General features: G+C 53.3%; 1 protein-coding gene across 1 annotated transcript in view; it reads right to left on the bottom strand.

Annotated features, from left to right (window-relative positions):
- HCN4 (hyperpolarization activated cyclic nucleotide gated potassium channel 4) overlaps positions 1 to 16452 on the bottom strand; it is a 129215-nt gene that overhangs the window by 6577 nt on the left and 106186 nt on the right. The window contains exons 3-7 of the mRNA XM_029065935.2: positions 15288 to 15449; positions 11105 to 11323; positions 4429 to 4575; positions 3880 to 4120; positions 2766 to 2930 (exon numbers count right to left, since the gene is read on the bottom strand). Of these exons, the coding sequence (XP_028921768.1) occupies positions 2766 to 2930; positions 3880 to 4120; positions 4429 to 4575; positions 11105 to 11323; positions 15288 to 15449 (934 nt within the window). The remainder of the gene's footprint in view (positions 1 to 2765; positions 2931 to 3879; positions 4121 to 4428; positions 4576 to 11104; positions 11324 to 15287; positions 15450 to 16452) is intronic.

The raw sequence follows: 16452 nt of genomic DNA, 5'->3' as shown, positions 1-16452 counted from the left end.
CCACCAGTAGCATCAACTCCGAATAAGAAAGATCGAGGAATGGCAAAATAGCTATGTTTTGTGAGCTTATAGGCAAATCCACAGTTTCAAGGGTTGCTTCCCCCTAGGCTGCTCTGAAGGTCTGTGGGTGAATATGAGCTAGAGGTTCTAGATGAATGATGCTGTTGACACCCACTATGGTGATCATAAATAAAGCTCTTGTACCCGGGACCCAGAGAGGGATCAATGGTGAGTGCCTGGCTCTCGTTTGGCAGCCTACACGCCTCCCCCAGCTTATGGTATGTCTGTGTCCACTGCTGGGAGCCTCACAGGGACACGGCCAGTAAAGGCCACAACACATGTGCATATCCATCATTTATTTTGATCTCTGACTCTTCCTCTAGACTGTAAGCTCCTTGAAGGCAAAGATCATGTCTACCAACTCTGTTTTACTGTGCTCACCCAAGAGCTTAGTGCAGTCATCTGAACGTAGTAAGCACTCAATAAATACCACTGATTGATTGACTAATGGATTTCTCCCACGCCGGAAGATTAGGGCTCTCAAGATGTTGTTGCAGAATAGCCATTGTAACCATTTTCCACAAGTGTCTTGCCCTCGCCCGTGTGCACATACAAGGGATTCCTGGTCTCCTAGTTGTCAGCTTGGTCAGTTCCGCTGGGAGGGCCTCAAGCCCAATTCCACCCCTCCAGCTCACAGGCCAGGAGAGTCCATTTCCCGGGAATATTTAGTTATCTGAGGGCCTTTCTGGTCACAAGCAGGGGCCCAGGCACCCAGTGCAGCTGAGGAAAACCTGATTTGGGGAGTCAGTCCTACTTCCTCCTCCTGTGATGGGTGAGGGGAGTGCAAACACCTTGAATCCTCAGACAACTGGGGCCAGCAAGCAGGGATGGGGTGGGGGACTCATTTCAAACCAGTCTTTTGAAGACTAGAAGAGCTGGCCTATGGTTCAAAGACCATACAGCTGAGAGTGAGAGAGGCTCCACGGGTGAGACTCGCATGCTGAGAAATTTGCATACCGTGAACTTGGAAACATTTGAAGATGGCATCTTTTTGGGCCTCTTGCCACTTGAAGTAAGCATATTGCTCAGACACCAATGGCTAAGAGGGGAAAGGTCTGACCCACTGCTAATGATGGCATTTGTTTAGCACTTATTATGTGCGAAGCACTGTTCTAAACGCTGGGGTGGGAATACAAGGTAATCATGTTGTCCCACTTGGGACTCAGAGTCTTAGCCCCCATTTTACAAATGAGGTAACTGAGGCAAGAGAAGTTATGACTTGCCCAAAGTCACACAGTTGACAAGGGGTGGAGCCGGGATTAGAACCCATGACCTCTGACTCCCAAGCCCAGGCTCTTTCCACTGAGCCACTCTGTTAGTCAGGGATGCGCATGGGTTGCTTTTGCAGTCGTGGTGATGATTTCTGGCATTTGGTGTATGTTATTTGGTAAGTGCTTACTAGGTGTCAAACACTGTTCTAAGTGCTGGCGTAGATACAGTACCATCAGGTAGGACACAGTCCCTGCACCACATGAGGCAAATAGTCGAAACAGGAGGGAGTACGGGCATTGAATCACCATTTTACAGATGAGGAAACTGAGGCCCAGAGAAGTTAAGTGACCTGTCCAAGTTAAATGACTCGTGACTTGTCTTGCCTGACAGCAGGCAAGAGGCAGAGTTGGGATTATTTTGTGCTGAGCCATCCGTGCTCGGACACCCAGTCCCCCTGGCCTTAGGGACACACGCGGGGAGGGGAGACGGCTGTCAAGGAGAGTGAGCGCGGCCTGTGGTCTCAGAACAGAATCCTGCCATGCCTTCGAGAGCAGCAGATGCCACTGGACCCTCACCCATTCTGGGAGCCATATATGAGGATGGTACTTTGTAAGGTTTGGTGGGAGATGTCCTCTCCACTGTCTTGCAAACACAACGGGAAAAGGAAATAAAGCAGGAAACAAAGAAGCTACAAGGAGGCTTTACAGGGCTCTGTTTCAGAGACCATTATTAAGGGCTGTGCACTTTGGAGGGCTAAATCATTTGTTTAAGGGGGTCTCAGTGAGGTCAGAACTGAATAATAAGAATGACTGTGGCATTGGTTAAACACTAAGATCGGGGGTACAAGATATGGACACAGTCCCTGTCCCACAGTGTTCACAGGCTAAATGGGAGGGAGAATAGAGTGCGGGGAGACGGAGGGAGGCTGAGGAGGAGGAGGGAGGACAGGTAAGGGGTGAGAGGACCCTCCTTCCTTGTCCCATTTCCAGCCTGAGCGTCAGACAGCTCAGTGTCATTGTTTGACTGGAGCCCTGAGGTGTATATGTCGAGCCACTTGACACTTGTTAGCCCAGATGCCCAAGGAGAAGCCTCACTGGGATTTTCTGGGTGGCCTAAGAAGCTCTCTCTGCCAGGGGTCACAACTCAAATCTGGGGAGAAGTAGGGAAAATTGTTTCATTGAAGGATTTGCACCCAATAACCCACATAATCTGCATTGCCCCCTACTCACCACTCACAACGCTGCCCCTCCACCCTTAGCTATCCTCTCTTCAGCCCCAACCCACCCAGCCCCAGCCCCCCGAGAGACATCCATTTAGAACTCGGGTCCCAAGTGTAGTGAGTCATGAGTATCCCTTCCATCTTCCTGTAAGACCTGGCATGAGATTCTCTAACACGGGATTCTGGGAAGGAAAGGGGACAGAGCCTTCTGGAAGAGCTTCCGGAGAAGGTGCGCAGACTGCCCCTCCCTTGCCCGCCCCTGATGATGCCTCACCAATCCGGTCCAGCCTGTCCAGCGCCACGGTCTCAAAGGCCCTCCTCATCATGGGGTACTCCTCCAGCACCTCGTTGAAGTTGTCCACTGAGAGGGAGTAGAGGCGGCAGTAGGTGTCAGCCCGGACGCTGGCCGTTCGCCGGCCCCGGGTCAGCAGGCAGATCTCTGTCAAGAAGGGACAGGAGAATGAGTTGCAGCCATTTCCCTGTCCCGCCCTGTCCCACCCAGGGAAAGTTTGCTGGGCTCTGACCTGCTCCCACTGTCCCCCTTGGGGCCTCTGAACCCCAGGCCCTAGACCAGGAGAAAGTATCACTTCCAGGCAGCGGGGGTCCCTCTTCCTAGGGCGGGCTGACCGCCCTTCACCCCCCTGGCTGGAGCAAGAACTCCAGCAGAGGGGAAACAGAGACGTGTCTGGATGCCCCAGAGACTTCAGTTTCAGTGCGGCCAGGTGGGATCTTTGCCTCAGCTACACCTTCCCTGGACAGAATGCTCTCCCTCACCCTGTCCACTCCCCCGTCCACCCCCTGGCCCCTAGCCTGGCCGCCTTGCTTCCAGGCCTCACCCCAAGGTGGCCAGGTCTTGTCCCTGCCACTGGCCTCCTTCTTGTAAAGGGCTGTGGGCTAGGCCAGCACGTCTCAGACTGGGGCTGGCGGTTGCTGGGGGAGATTAGGCCGAGTTTGTTGCAGCTGCCATCTGCGCTCTGCTGATCGGGGAGAGCTAACTCCTTCGCTTCATGGCCCCCATCCTGCCATCCTTCTACCCGGCCTGTTAGACATGCTGCACTGCCAGGCAGGAGGAAAATTGGGGGCTTAGGTTATTTTAGTGGAGGGTTTGGAGGTGTGGGGGAAGTGAAATAATTAGGCCAACCATAGAGCCTGCCTGGTCTCCAAGGAGGCTGACTTATGTGACTATGAGCCCCACTCTTATGGAACTGCAAACCCACTCTTCCTTGGGGCCTGTGGACAGTATGGGGTCTCCCTACCACCCAAAGTGACAACTTGATTGTTTTTGATCTGAGGTCTTGGGGATCCGCCGCTGGATAGGATGGCATACAAGGCCAGGAGGAGACAGGGACAGTGTCCCAACCCAGTCTTGAGCCCAGCCAGAGCCTCACCCCCAAAATAGGAGCCATCAGCCAACTTGGTCTCTTTGTTGCCTTTGGTCAAGACGCTGACCACCCCGTGCTGGATGAAATACATCTTCTTGCCAATGGTGCCTTCGCGGATGATGTAGTCTCCCGGCTGGAAGACCTCAAACCGGAGCTTGGTCAGCATGGAGGTCACAAAGTTGGGGTCGGCGTTGGCAAAGAGCGGCATGGAGGCCACCAACTTCCGGCAGTTAAAGTTGATGATTTCCTGTGGTCGGGAAGAGAGCAAGGCAGGAGGGATGGAGAGAACGAGGAAGGGGGAGGGAACGGGCATGGTAGAAGAGGAAGGGGGAGAAGGGGAAAAAGGTCGGCGAGAGCAGCAGCAGTGTGGGAGGGGTCCCACTTAGAAGGTCTCCCTCGGCCCCCTTGGCCCCTCTTGGGCCTTCCTGAGGGCCTATAGCTGGCAAGGCCCCACGATATTAGTTGTGTGACTCTACCCCACGGTGTCCCCATCCTGTCTCTTCCCCCGGCCCTGCCCCTTCCTAGCGTGGCCCTCCACCGGGCCCCGGGTCTCACCTCACGCAGTGGCTCGCTGAGCTCCCCCAGGATGCTCTCCTCGTCGAACATCTTGCCTTGGTAGCGGTGCTCATAGTAGTCGTGGATGCGCTGGCGCATGTCGGCAGGCAGCTTGTGGAAGGACATGTACTGCTCCACCTGCTTGTACTGGGGGAACGGAGGCAGGGGAAGCATCACCGAACTGCCCGAGGGCTCGGTCCGAGCTCCCATCCAGCCAGGCCGGTCCCAGCCAAGAGCCGGGAACCCTCACCCAGAGGTGACCCCCACGGCTGCTCCCACCACCAGTGGGAAATGCCCAACAGTCTGGCAGGTGGATCGGTCCTCCCAGCATTTTGGGGGCACTGGGCTCTGGACCCTGCCCTGTTTTCCTTCAGGAGTCTGCAGGGAGGCAGAGACCCACGGTTGCCCACATTTGGGGCATACGAACGCAGGTGCCGATGGTGGGTGAAACCAGACTAATGCCCAGGGCCCCTGTTCCCATAGCGAGACTAGTAGCCTGTCACCTCTTGGCTGGCAGTCTTCTTGCCACTCCCCCCAGCCCCCCCTCCCCCAAGGAATGCTTCTCAGAGGCAGGGGTGTGCTGAGCAACCTGCTGTGAGCATGGACCTGCAACCATGGAGTGGTGGGGGTGGGGACAAGGTGGATAGATTGTGGTGTCTATGGCCACCCACAATGGCCTTCCAGGGACCCACCTCTCATCCTTCAGAGCCACTCCCCTGCACCCTTTATCCTTGGATGTTTTATTCAGCTCCCAAATGGTGCCTCTCACAACCGCTCTCAACAATCAACATTGCAGTTTCCCATTCAGTACAGTCTACACCAAGTTCCATTTCCCTCTACCCGAGGAACTCCTTCTCCCAAAGCAGCTTCAACTGCCAAGGATTGCAACCACCGAGGACCACAGTGGTCACTCCTTTATCCATTGGGAAAAAGCCTCTGTCAGGCCCCAGGTCTCACTTATCCTTCCCCTTGTCTAGACCAAACTGTGCCCTTTTGTCTTCCCTTTATTCTCCCCTCCTTCCCTAACCATAACTCCCAGCCTGGGCAGAAAAGCCTGGGAAGTGACTCAGCAGAAGGCTTCCCCAACATGAAGGGTTATTACTCAGGCATTGATGATAGGCTCTCCTACCCTTCCCTGCTGAGGCCTGAAGTGGAAGGGAAAGGAGATTTAAAGGCAGCAGGATAGGTTTAGGCTAGACTTTAGGACTTTAGAGCTTCCTGCTTCAAGCCTGGGATTGGGATAGGATGGAAATCTCCTTCCCTGGGGTCCTTCTAGACCAAGATGTCAGATTCCATCTCCCTAGGTTGGTTTAGGAGTGTGGTTCTGTATAAAGGATAGGGGTTGTGTTAGATGACCCAATAAGGGTCTTTAGTTCTTTAGATCTACCCTCAGTAGGGACCCAGAAACCGGAAGTGGAAAGTGATTTGCTCAGTTGGCTCAAATTGAGAAGTAGTGTGGCCTAGTGAAAGAGCACAGACCTGGGAGTCAGTAGGACTCGGGTTGTAATCCCAGCTCCGTCACTTGTCTGCTGTGTGACCTCGGGCAAGTCACTTCACTTCTCTGTACCTCAGTTACCTTATCTGTAAAATGGGGATTAAGACCGTGGGCCCCATGTGGAACATGGACTCTGTCCAACCTGATTAGCTTGTACCTACCCTAGTGCTTAGTCCAGTGCCAGGCACATAGTAAGTGGTTAACAAGTACTATAAGGGGGCAGTGCGGGGCAGGGAGTGGGACCCTGAGGCGGAGGGCTGGTTGGTACCCGCTTGGTACCCTCCTAGCTGCGGGCCGGGTATCCCTGAGGCACTGTCATCCTTGTCACTCCTTCCCCCACCCCGTTCCATGCCCGTGGCAGGCCCTCTGCCAGACACACAGGCGGTGCCCTCGCCCCTCGCCCCCGTCCACCCACCGCTTCGTTTGCTGACGGGAGGAGGAGGGGTGGGAAGCTGAGGAGCGACGGCTGGGCTTTCCTGGCATTTCCAGAGCCTTTTGTCCACGGAGCACAGCCGAGGCTGCAGCTGTAAATATTCATCGGCTCTTTGCCCTGATCAAAGTCAAATAGGTCGGCAGCTCCCTGTGTGGGAGGCTGGGGAAGGAGCGGTGGCGAAGGAGAAGGAGCAGGAGGAGGAGTCTGTGTCTGCCAGCCCCGGCAGGGGCCCAGGGGAACCCCAGTGGTCGAGCAGCACCGGGCCAGCAGCGAGGGGAGTGGGTGGCCAGGGGAAGATCCCTCTCCCAGCCACCCGGGGTTCCCCACCATCCTTTCCAGCAACCCTGCCCTTGGGCATCTGTTTCTGCCTTGATGCCCAGCTCTGTGTCCTCCGCCCAGAGGACCTGGGAGACCAGGTGCCCAGCTCCGTGCCCTCTGCCGGGAGGCCCCAAGATACCAAATGCTGCCAGGAAGCGCAGGCAGGGCAGGAGGAGGGGAGATTTTCACCCCTTCACCCAGAGGCAACCAGGGCCAAGGCCAGAATAGGGAAGGGTGGGGTGGGGAGTCTTTCCCATCATTGACAGCATCTTAACTTTTACCCATCAGACCTCCCAGCTATTCGGTTGTTAACCCAGGGAGTCTGGGAATGGAGGGGGAATTGGGGTGGCCAGGTGACCTCTAAGGACCTGGGGACCTGTGGGTGGGTTGGTTTCCCAGAACACCCAACGTGTCACTTGGGGGGGGGGGAGCAGGAGTCAAAGGGAGGGAGGGTGAGGGGACCCAGGAGGGCAAGACCATGATCAGTGCCCCGCTGAGCTTTTCCATTCTATTCTTTCAGGCTTGCCTGGGGAGTGTGGATCAGGGGAGCCATGGGATTTTGGAACAGCTCCTGGACTCTCTGCAGAAATTTCCAGTTTGGGAACAGAGTGAAGAAAGTGGAGAATCTCCAGAGTTGAGGGCACAGCAGGGAGCTAAGAGCACAGGTTTTTTCCTGAAAGGAGAGATGTGAGGAAGAAGTCTGGGGAGGTTTCCCCATGGAGGATCAGAGCTGGGCCCAGATCCACAGGCAGACAGTGAGTCTTCCTGGTCTCCCCACTCCAGCTTGTGTGGCTCAGCTCGGGGGAGCGTGGAGTGCGGGACAGGAACAGGCTCTTCTTTCTGGGAGTCTGGGCAGAGGCAGGGGTGGACCAACTTTGCCTCTCCTGGCTTTGCTTCCCGGTTTCCTCAGGACAGAAGCAGGCTCCTGGGCAAGGGCTGGGGGGTGGGGGCATGTCAGCTGTTCTCTCTCCTTGACCTCCTCCCATACCTGGACCTTCTAAAGTCCAGGTTTCTGCCAGAGTGTGCCTGGCACGGATGCCATGACAGTTACCACTCCAGGCCTGGTGCCCAGCTTCTGAATTCAGCAGTGGCGGCAGCAGAGCGCCAGCTACCTCCCTTCCCCCACACTCCTGGCCTCCCCACTCCTCCCGTGCCCACCTCCTCTGTGCTGAGACATTAATGCTAATGTATTCCAGCAGCAGCTCTCAGAAAGCAAAGTGCAATCAGGCCTGTGTGCTTAGCAGCAGCACCCCATCCCCACTGTCCGCTGAGGAGGGGGGACTGGGCTGGGGAGGGAGGGAGGAAGGGAATCCGAAACCCTCAAGCGTGTTTGCTTAAGGAATTCTGCGCTGAGGTCTTCAGCATCCAGCCAGCCCCAGGGGGTTGCCTCTTATTTTTGCCTCTTATTTCTATCTTAGGGTCACCTCCCTCCTGCCTTATAGACCGTGGACTGGCCCCCAGGGGGCAGAGTCCGTGTATGAAGTGCTCATTTGTCCTCTCTGGTGAGCTGTCCAGTGCCCTGCACATTGTGGGGGCTTAATCGGGGGGAGCACTGATGGCAGTATTGACTGCCAGGGCCAGGCAGTCCTGGTCCGGGGACCAGGACGGAGGAAAGGATTTGGAGGCTTTGGGCCCTATGATTTCCTGGGGGAGGGCACTGAAGATTGGTTCCCTCAAGGTGAAGAAACTGCACTGTGGTCCAGGCCCACCCATTGTACTTTCCCAGGTGACTCCGAGCTACAAGGCAGAACCCAGGTCATAGTGGAGAGGCAGGGGCAAGGAGGGCATCTCGTAGAAGCACTGTTCATAATTGTAATGTTATTTATTGAGCGCTCACTAGGTGCCAAGTCAGACCCAGTCCTTGTCCCACACAGAACTCACCGTCTGAGCACAGAGGAGAGTAGATATCATATCCCCATTTAGCACATGAGGAAACTGAGGCCCAGAGAAGTTGTGACTTATCTAAGGTAACCTAGTGGGCCTAAGATAGGGCTGGGACTAGAACCGAACCTGGTTAGGCAGAGACTTGACTGCCAATTCAGTTGTACACTATGAAGCGCTTAGTACAGTGCTCTGTACACAGTAAGTGCTCAACAAATATCACTGATTTATTGATTTTTGACTGTCAACCCCATGCTCTTTCTTTACTAGGCTACACTGCTTCCTTGCTTTGAAAAGTGTCTGCTCAGTGACTTCCTGACAGGAAGTGGAAAGATCTGAAAAGTTCACCCATTGGGATAGGCCCCCTGAAGCCCTCTCAGCCAGCGAGCCTGTTTGCAAAGGAACGGCCGAGGTTGGCAGAGAGAAATTTTCCATCAAATCAGCTTAAGCCTCTCAGTAACCCAATGACCAGTGAAAAATACTAAACTCTTGTTTCTGGATCCCACTTCTTCCTTAATGGTACAGGCACTGCCAGGCTTCCAAGCTGTGAGGATGAGGCTTGAGCCTCTGGGTCTTTTTTGGAGGTTCAGCAGGTAGGGCTGGGCCACACTAGGTTGGGCTTGAAGAGGCAAGAGGAGGGGAGGGTGAGGAGAAGTCATGGGGAAGAGGAGGGAGTCATGAGTTTGCCTTGGGATTGGGTCTGGAACTGTGCACAATTAACAGCAGTTACCTCCCCTCCCCCTCCCCTGGCCACTGGATCCACACTCTTGAGGGCTGCTCTGAGGGTCCCAGGTGGGCAGGGAAGCAGTGTGGCCTTAGTGGGCAGAGCACAGATCTGGGAGTCAGAAGGACCTGGGTTCTAATCCTGGTTCCACCACTTGCCTGCTGTGTGACCTTGGGCAAGTTCTTCACTTCTCTGTGCCTCAGTTTCCTCAACTATAAAGTGGAGATGAAGACTGTGAGCCCCATTTGGTACATGGACTATGTCCAATCTGATTACCTTGCATCTACCCAGCCTTTAATACAGTGCCTGGCACATAGAAAGCACTTAACAAATACCACTAAAAAAAAAAGTGGGAGAGGTAAGGACAGAGAGTCATCTGAAAGAGTCATCTGAAATACTTCCTGTTAGCCAGACAGTAGGGCCCAGGGGGGATTCTTTGACTGGTTTGGAGGCAGGGCTAGAGTAGAGGACTTTCCTTCTCCCCCGGCTCCACCCACCTGACCACCCCTTTTCTGCTAGGTGCCACCCTGGAGGCCCAATGTAATTTCTGCCAATCCTATTCCTTCCCTGGAGCAGCAGCCATGGCCAGGGCCATTATGCCCAAGTGGGCAACAACCTCGGCTCCTCTGACTGGCCCCAGGTGAGTGAGGGAGGGGATGAGCAATGATTTTACATTCTGTGTGAATCAGGCTCCTGCTGAAGTGGGCAAGGGAATCTGACCAGCTGGAGATGACCTTACCGCCAGGACCTGTCACTGACGCCCAATTCTTTTGAGAGCTCTTGCTCCTTCTCTCCCCCCTCCCTCCCCCCGCCGCCTCACCTAATCTCTCCCATCATGTCCCGAACCTAGCCCTGTGGACCTTCCCAGCCACCTCCTCCTGTCTCTCAGCCCCTCGGCACTGATCGCGTGGGTAAGGCAGGTAAACAGACATGGCAACTGAAGGTGTGGGGTGAGAGGTGTCTGTGGGGACAGGGGAGTGAATGCAGGGGTTTGAGTGCATTTGTGCTCTTGGGTGGGAGTAAGGGGTGCACCTATGTATATTTGTGAACATGCGTAGATATGAGCATGTTTACATAAGATGCTGACGTGAACAGGGAAATGTCCACTTGTGTTATTTGAAAGAGGGAGAGCGTGGGGTGGGGGGGAGTGTGGTGTGCGTGTGTGTGTGTGTGTGTGTGCACGTGCGCATGCATGCATGGCCTGGCAGAACCCGTGGTTTGGAGCAGGAGGTTTGCCAGGACCACTTTGCTTCAGCTTCTGGCCATTCCCTTGGGACACTGCTCTTCACCAGCCCTGACAGTGCCGCTCCCAAAGAAGAGAACCATGTGGCAGAGGGAACTTGGCTGGGGAAGGCCTGGTCCTCTGGAACTGACCTGTTGCTGGCCACCCCGACCATCTGGGAGGAAGCAGGAGACGCCTGGCTGCTAGGCCCCATCTCTGCTTTGAGGGTCCCCATGGGCTGGAGGTTTTGGGGCCACTTTGACCCTAAACCTGTCCCTCCTGGCCCCCTGCCAGCATTCTGGGGGGCAAAAAGGGCATACAAACAACCACCAGGAATTGGGGGAAAGAAGTCAGCCTCGGGGAACCGGGGTTAGGGTCAGGTGTCTCTGCTTTGAATAGCTGCATCTTTCTTCTTCAACTGACCTCTGGCTAGGGCAGCCCCAGCCCATCTGAGTCTTCCAGCCAAAGGAAAGGTCTGCCTGGTGACCCCAAATCTAAACCATCTCAATCAGAAATCAACTCATCAACTCCTGCCACCACAATGTCCAGCCGTCCTGCCCACACAAGGAGTCTTCTCCGGCCCCCAACTGGTAATGAGCTTACCTTCTCTTGGTACTGTCGCCGGGAGGAGTCCAGGGACTGGATGAGGGCAGTGGCGTGGCCGATGAACATGGCATAGCAGGTGGCACCGACGATCATACTCAGCATGGTGAGCCAGACATCTGACATGCCCAAGGGGGCCTGCTTCCCATAGCCAATGCACAGCATGTGGCTCATGGCTTTGAACAGAGCATAGGAGTACTGCTTGCCCCAGGAGTCATTCTAAAAATGGACAGACAGGCAGAGAGGGGGCTTAGGGCCACCAAGCTGGAGATCCTAGGGGTAGAAATGCATAAATGGAGGCTTATCCTCATTCCAGCTAGAGATCAGATACCCCTCTCTCTCCTCTCCTGGGAGTGGCCATGGATGGGCTGGCTCTCTCAGAGACACCAAGGTCCTGAAAGTTCATACATTCATTCATTCATTCAATCGTATTTATTGAGAGGTTACTGTGTGCAGAGCACTGTACTAAGCGTTTTAGTGCCCTAAATCCTGCGGAATTCCCCGCAACTAGATTTTTTTTTGCAGCTTCCCATGGGCCCTTGAGAGGAGAGAAAAATTGACATTCACACTCTTGTAAGCTCACTGTGGGCGGGGAATGTGTCTGTTAAATTGTTGTGTTGCACTCTCCCAAGTGCTTAGTCTAGAGCCCTGTACCCAGTAAGTTCTCCATAAATACAGTTGATTGTTTAATGACTGTGCATTCATTTATCTAAGAATCTTTGTCTTTCCCATTAGAGACTAAGCTTCCTAAGGGTAAGAACCATACTTTCCACTTCTGTTAGCCTCCCCACACCTGGAACAGTGCTCAGCATACAATAGATGCTTAATAAATACTGCTGATGGTGGAAAAGAAAGAAGGTTTTTTCTTCCTTCCAGTTTTGATACTTGAGAAATGCTCACTGTACCATGAAGGGGCAGGGATCAGTTTCCCCATCTGACAGATAGAGAAACGGAGGCCCAGAGAGGTTGAATGACTTGCCTGAGGTTTTCCAATGAGTTAGGACAGACCTAGGAAGGACCACAGTCCAGGTAAGGCCCAAGTTGGCTTCAGGAGAGCAGTGGATCGACACCAAGCCCTTTCCGCCGAGACTAGGAAGAGTTGGCTGAGTGGAATCTTCATCCCACTGTTTCTCTCTCTCCCACCTCAGTTTACCGTTATTTTATCATACTTGTTAAGCACTGACTGTGTGCCAGGCACTGTACCAAGCACTGGGGTAGAGATGAGTTCTTCAGGTTGGACACAGTCCATGTCCCACATGGGGCTCACAGTCTTAATCCCCATTGTTCAATATTTATTCCCCATTTTATAGATGAGGAAACCTAGGCACAGAGAAGTTAAGTGACTTACCCAAGGATACATAGCAAACAAGTGTTAGAGCCAGGATTAGAACCTAAATCCTCTGGCTCCCGGGCCCGTGCTCTTTCCAATAGGCCACGTTGCTTCTATTGGTTCTTGGAGCCCTCAAGCCCATGTCTTTTCTCCCTTAATGATTGAGCCTGAGGGTATTTTTAGGGAAATTCAGTTTCTGATTCATTTATACTTAGCTCATCAAAAAGAGATTTGTTAGAGCGGTTTGATGTTGAAGGCACTTCCCTTATGCTCCATTTTCAAGGCCTCAAGAAGCAGCATGACCTAATGGATAAAGCGTGGGCCTGGGAGTCAGCTGGAGTCAGAGGACTTCAGTTCCAATCCTGGCTCCACCACTTGTCTGCTTTGTGACTTTGGGCAAGTCACTTTACTTCACTGTGCCTCTGTTTCCTCATCTGTAAAATGGGGAATAAACCCTACTCCCTCTTACTTAGATGGTAGCCCCTGTATGAAACAGGAACTGCTGCTTCTCTTAGTTCAGTGCTTGGCACATAGTAAGTAATAATAATAGTAATAATGGCATTTGTAAGCATTACTAAGTGCCAACCACTGTTCTAAGTACTTGGGGAAGATAAAAGATAATCAGGTCAATCAATCAATGGTATTTATTGAGCACTTACTTTGTGCAGAACACTGTACTAAGTACTTGGGAGAGTACAATACAACAGAATTAGCAGACACATTCCCAGCCTATAATGATGAGTTTACAGTCAGAGTTTACAGTTTACATACTGGGCTCACAATCTAAATAGGAGGTAGAGCAGGTATTGAATCCCCATTTTACTGATAAGGTAACTGAGGTACAGAGAAGTGACTTACCCAAGGTCACATAGGCACATGGCGGAGCCAGGATTAAAACCCCGGTCCTCTGACTCCCAAGGACTGTGCTCTTTCCACTAGGCCACGCTGTTCCTCTAAGTTGTTAGCAAATACCACATGGCCCCTTTCCTACTAGGAACTAGAAATTTGTTTCTAGACCAAACTAAATAGGTTCCCACCCACAAAGACTGGGGCCCACTTCAGTGTGGGCAGGTAGCCAAGGGGGATGGGATGAAAGAAATAAACTCCAGGGTGCTCGATCCCTCCCTGCACTTCTCTCTGCCTTGTGAGTCTGTTCAGCGGTTCCATCTCGTTCCCCTCCCCTATAGGTCTTCTGAAGCCAGAGACAGCGAATTGGACAAAGAAGCAAGATCCCAGGTATGACCTGGGCATGGGCAGTGAGGATAATAATAATAATAATGTTGGTATTTGTTAAGCGCTTACTATGTGCCGAGCACTGTTCTAAGTGCTGGGGTAGACACAGGGGAATCAGGATGTCCCACGTGGGGCTCACAGTCTTAATCCCCATTTTACAGATGAGGTAACTGAGGCACAGAGAAGTTAAGTGACTTGCCCACAGTCACACAGCTGACAAGTGGCAGAGCTGGGATTCGAACTCATGACCTCTGACTCCAAAGCCCGGGCTCTTTCCACTGAGCCACGGCGACACTGGAAAAAGCGTGGAGCTGGGAGTCAGGGGACCCAGCTTCTCATTCAGCTCTGCCACTGGCCTGCTCTGTGTCCTTGGGTAAATCACTTAACCTGTGGGCTTCACTTTCTTCTTAGGGGTACGACATCCACTCTTCCTCCCTCTTCAGGCTGTGAGCCCCTGGGGGACTTGTCCAATCAGATGACCCGGTGCCTGCCCAAGCATGTAGCACAGTACTTGGTACGAGGTAAGGGCTTTATGTATACCATAATAATCACAATAAGCACTTTAAGGGTACTAGAAGATCTTCAACCTGGACCAAACCCGAGGAGCATAACCCCAGCACACCAAAGTTGCGTGGCGCAGTGGAAAGAGCACGGGCTTTGGAGTCAGGGCTCATGAGTTCGAATCCCAGCTCTGCCACTTGTCAGCTGTGTGACTGTGGGCAAGTCACTTAACTTCTCTGTGCCTCAGTTCCCTCATCTGTAAAATGGGGATTAAGACTGTGAGCCCCACGTGGGACAACCTGATTCCCCTGTGTTTACCCCAGCGCTTAGAACAGTGCTCTGCACATAGTAAGCGCTCAACAAATACCAACATTATTATTATTATTATTATTCAAAGTCTGCTTTTCAGGGCCAGCCTGGACATGGCCCTCTGCTCCCATTAGCTCAGCGATTGCTAAAGTCCTTAACAGCCCCGGGACAGGATGCCTGGGCAGATGCTTTAGATGGGGTGGAGGAGGAGATAAGCTAACAGCCCCTATGGTTTCCTCATCTCCTGGGGTACAGGCAAGCATCTCCTACATCTATCTCTTCAATCCCAGTCTAAAAACTGTTCTTCTCAACCCTGAGCTGTGGCTTCCGTCCACTCTCATGGGGAACTCTGATGTGCTGCCCCTTCCTTTGCCACCTGATCTACCTGTCTCCTGGACCCCCGGAATGCCTTCCTCCTTGAGCGATGGGTGCCCTGCAGGGCAAACTGGGGCATCAGGGCAGGGTCCCCTGGTGTATGGGATACTCTTGTCTGGTCCTCTGATGTTCCCCTGGGTGTGGACTTGAGAGCAGACCTCTCTTGCATCTACTTGGGAGTGTATAGGACTCCCAAGCATTTGCTGGCCTTGAGCTCACGTCTAGGGCAACACTGAGGGTACAGAACAGCATCTCCTACAGCCCAGCACATGGAGGAGAAGAGCAAACCCCAGGTAAATACCTGACATTTCTCAAAGTGGGGAGGGAGAAGACTGATAAGGGGTTCACATGGCCCTGACTAGGAGGAGAGGCAGGGAGCCCCTCATCCCTCCCCACCCCCAGGGTCCCAGGCCCAGGGAAGGGGGTACCACTCACCACCATGTGGTTGAGGGAGACCCAGCAGTCCCCGGGGAAGTCCTGCAGCATGGGCACCAGGAACTGGAGGCAGCCATCCCAGTGACACAGCAGCAGCATCATGCCGATGAGGTTCACAATGCGCACCACCGCGCTGGCCAGGTCGTAGGTCATGTGGAAGATCTGCCATAGTCAACAGGGGATAAATAAGTCAACACCAAACCACCCCTGAAACCCTCCTATTTGGGGAGTTTCCTTCCTCCCCTGCTCCCCATTAGGCCCTGCCCTTTCCCCCATCTCCTCACCAGGGCTCGCCTCTTGTCTGTCCCATCGCCTCCACTGACCTTCACCCAGTGCTTCCCACCCATAAAAAGTGCCCCCAAAAGTGAGTGATAGTTTGTATATACTTTGCATATGAGTTGCATCTGTTCTTTGAAAGCCAAAATGCACAGAGCTCTTCACCCGAATCTCCTTCACCCCTCCAGCTCCTACAGAGTCAGTCAGGATGGTCCAGCCTGAAAAAACAACTCGTCGGGCTCAGATTAAGCACTTCCAACCTTGGCCCCGAGTGCATCACTTCCACTAATCCCTCCTCCTCCTCTCCAACCATCCTCACCGATCCCTCCCCACAGACAGTCCAATCTGTCCCTCAACGCACAGTCTGTCAGGCAACTGGCCAAATATGAAAAACACTCCCTTGGGACATAGAGGGGCTGGGCAGAATCACAGGGTTCAGGCAGCTTGAGCCAGATAGAGTGTGGGCAGAGAAGAGGTCTACTAATGGTTTAATTTTCCCTGAGATAGAGCCCTCATTACTGCCAAAATTATTCAAGGCAAGACTGATGGGTGACTGACAGCTGCTCTTTAGCCGGGAGAAGGGACACCAGCTTGCATAATTCCCTCCAGGGGGGTTTAGGGAAGAAAACTCCTTCTTGCCTAAGTGTGCCTGACACAGACTGGGAGTGGAGTTAATTGACTCAGCTCCACTGGATCTTTCTATCTTGGGTCTTGCATCGGGGGAGGAGGGGCAGGGAAACAGGTGGGGGGAATATTTGATCTTGGGTGGGAAATAAAAATGAATCCTGTTGCCCCTCTGGCTAGCAAAGTTTGTCAGCTCCTTAGTCCCACCTTCCCCTCTATTGTCCTAGGCCGTTGAGTCATCTCTGATCCATAGCGACTCCACGGA

The sequence above is a fragment of the Ornithorhynchus anatinus genome, chromosome 5 (assembly GCF_004115215.2).
Source record: "Ornithorhynchus anatinus isolate Pmale09 chromosome 5, mOrnAna1.pri.v4, whole genome shotgun sequence".
Lineage (NCBI taxonomy): Eukaryota > Metazoa > Chordata > Mammalia > Monotremata > Ornithorhynchidae > Ornithorhynchus > Ornithorhynchus anatinus.
Note: the sequence above shows the minus strand (reverse complement) of the source record. Positions and strands in the feature narration are given on the sequence as shown.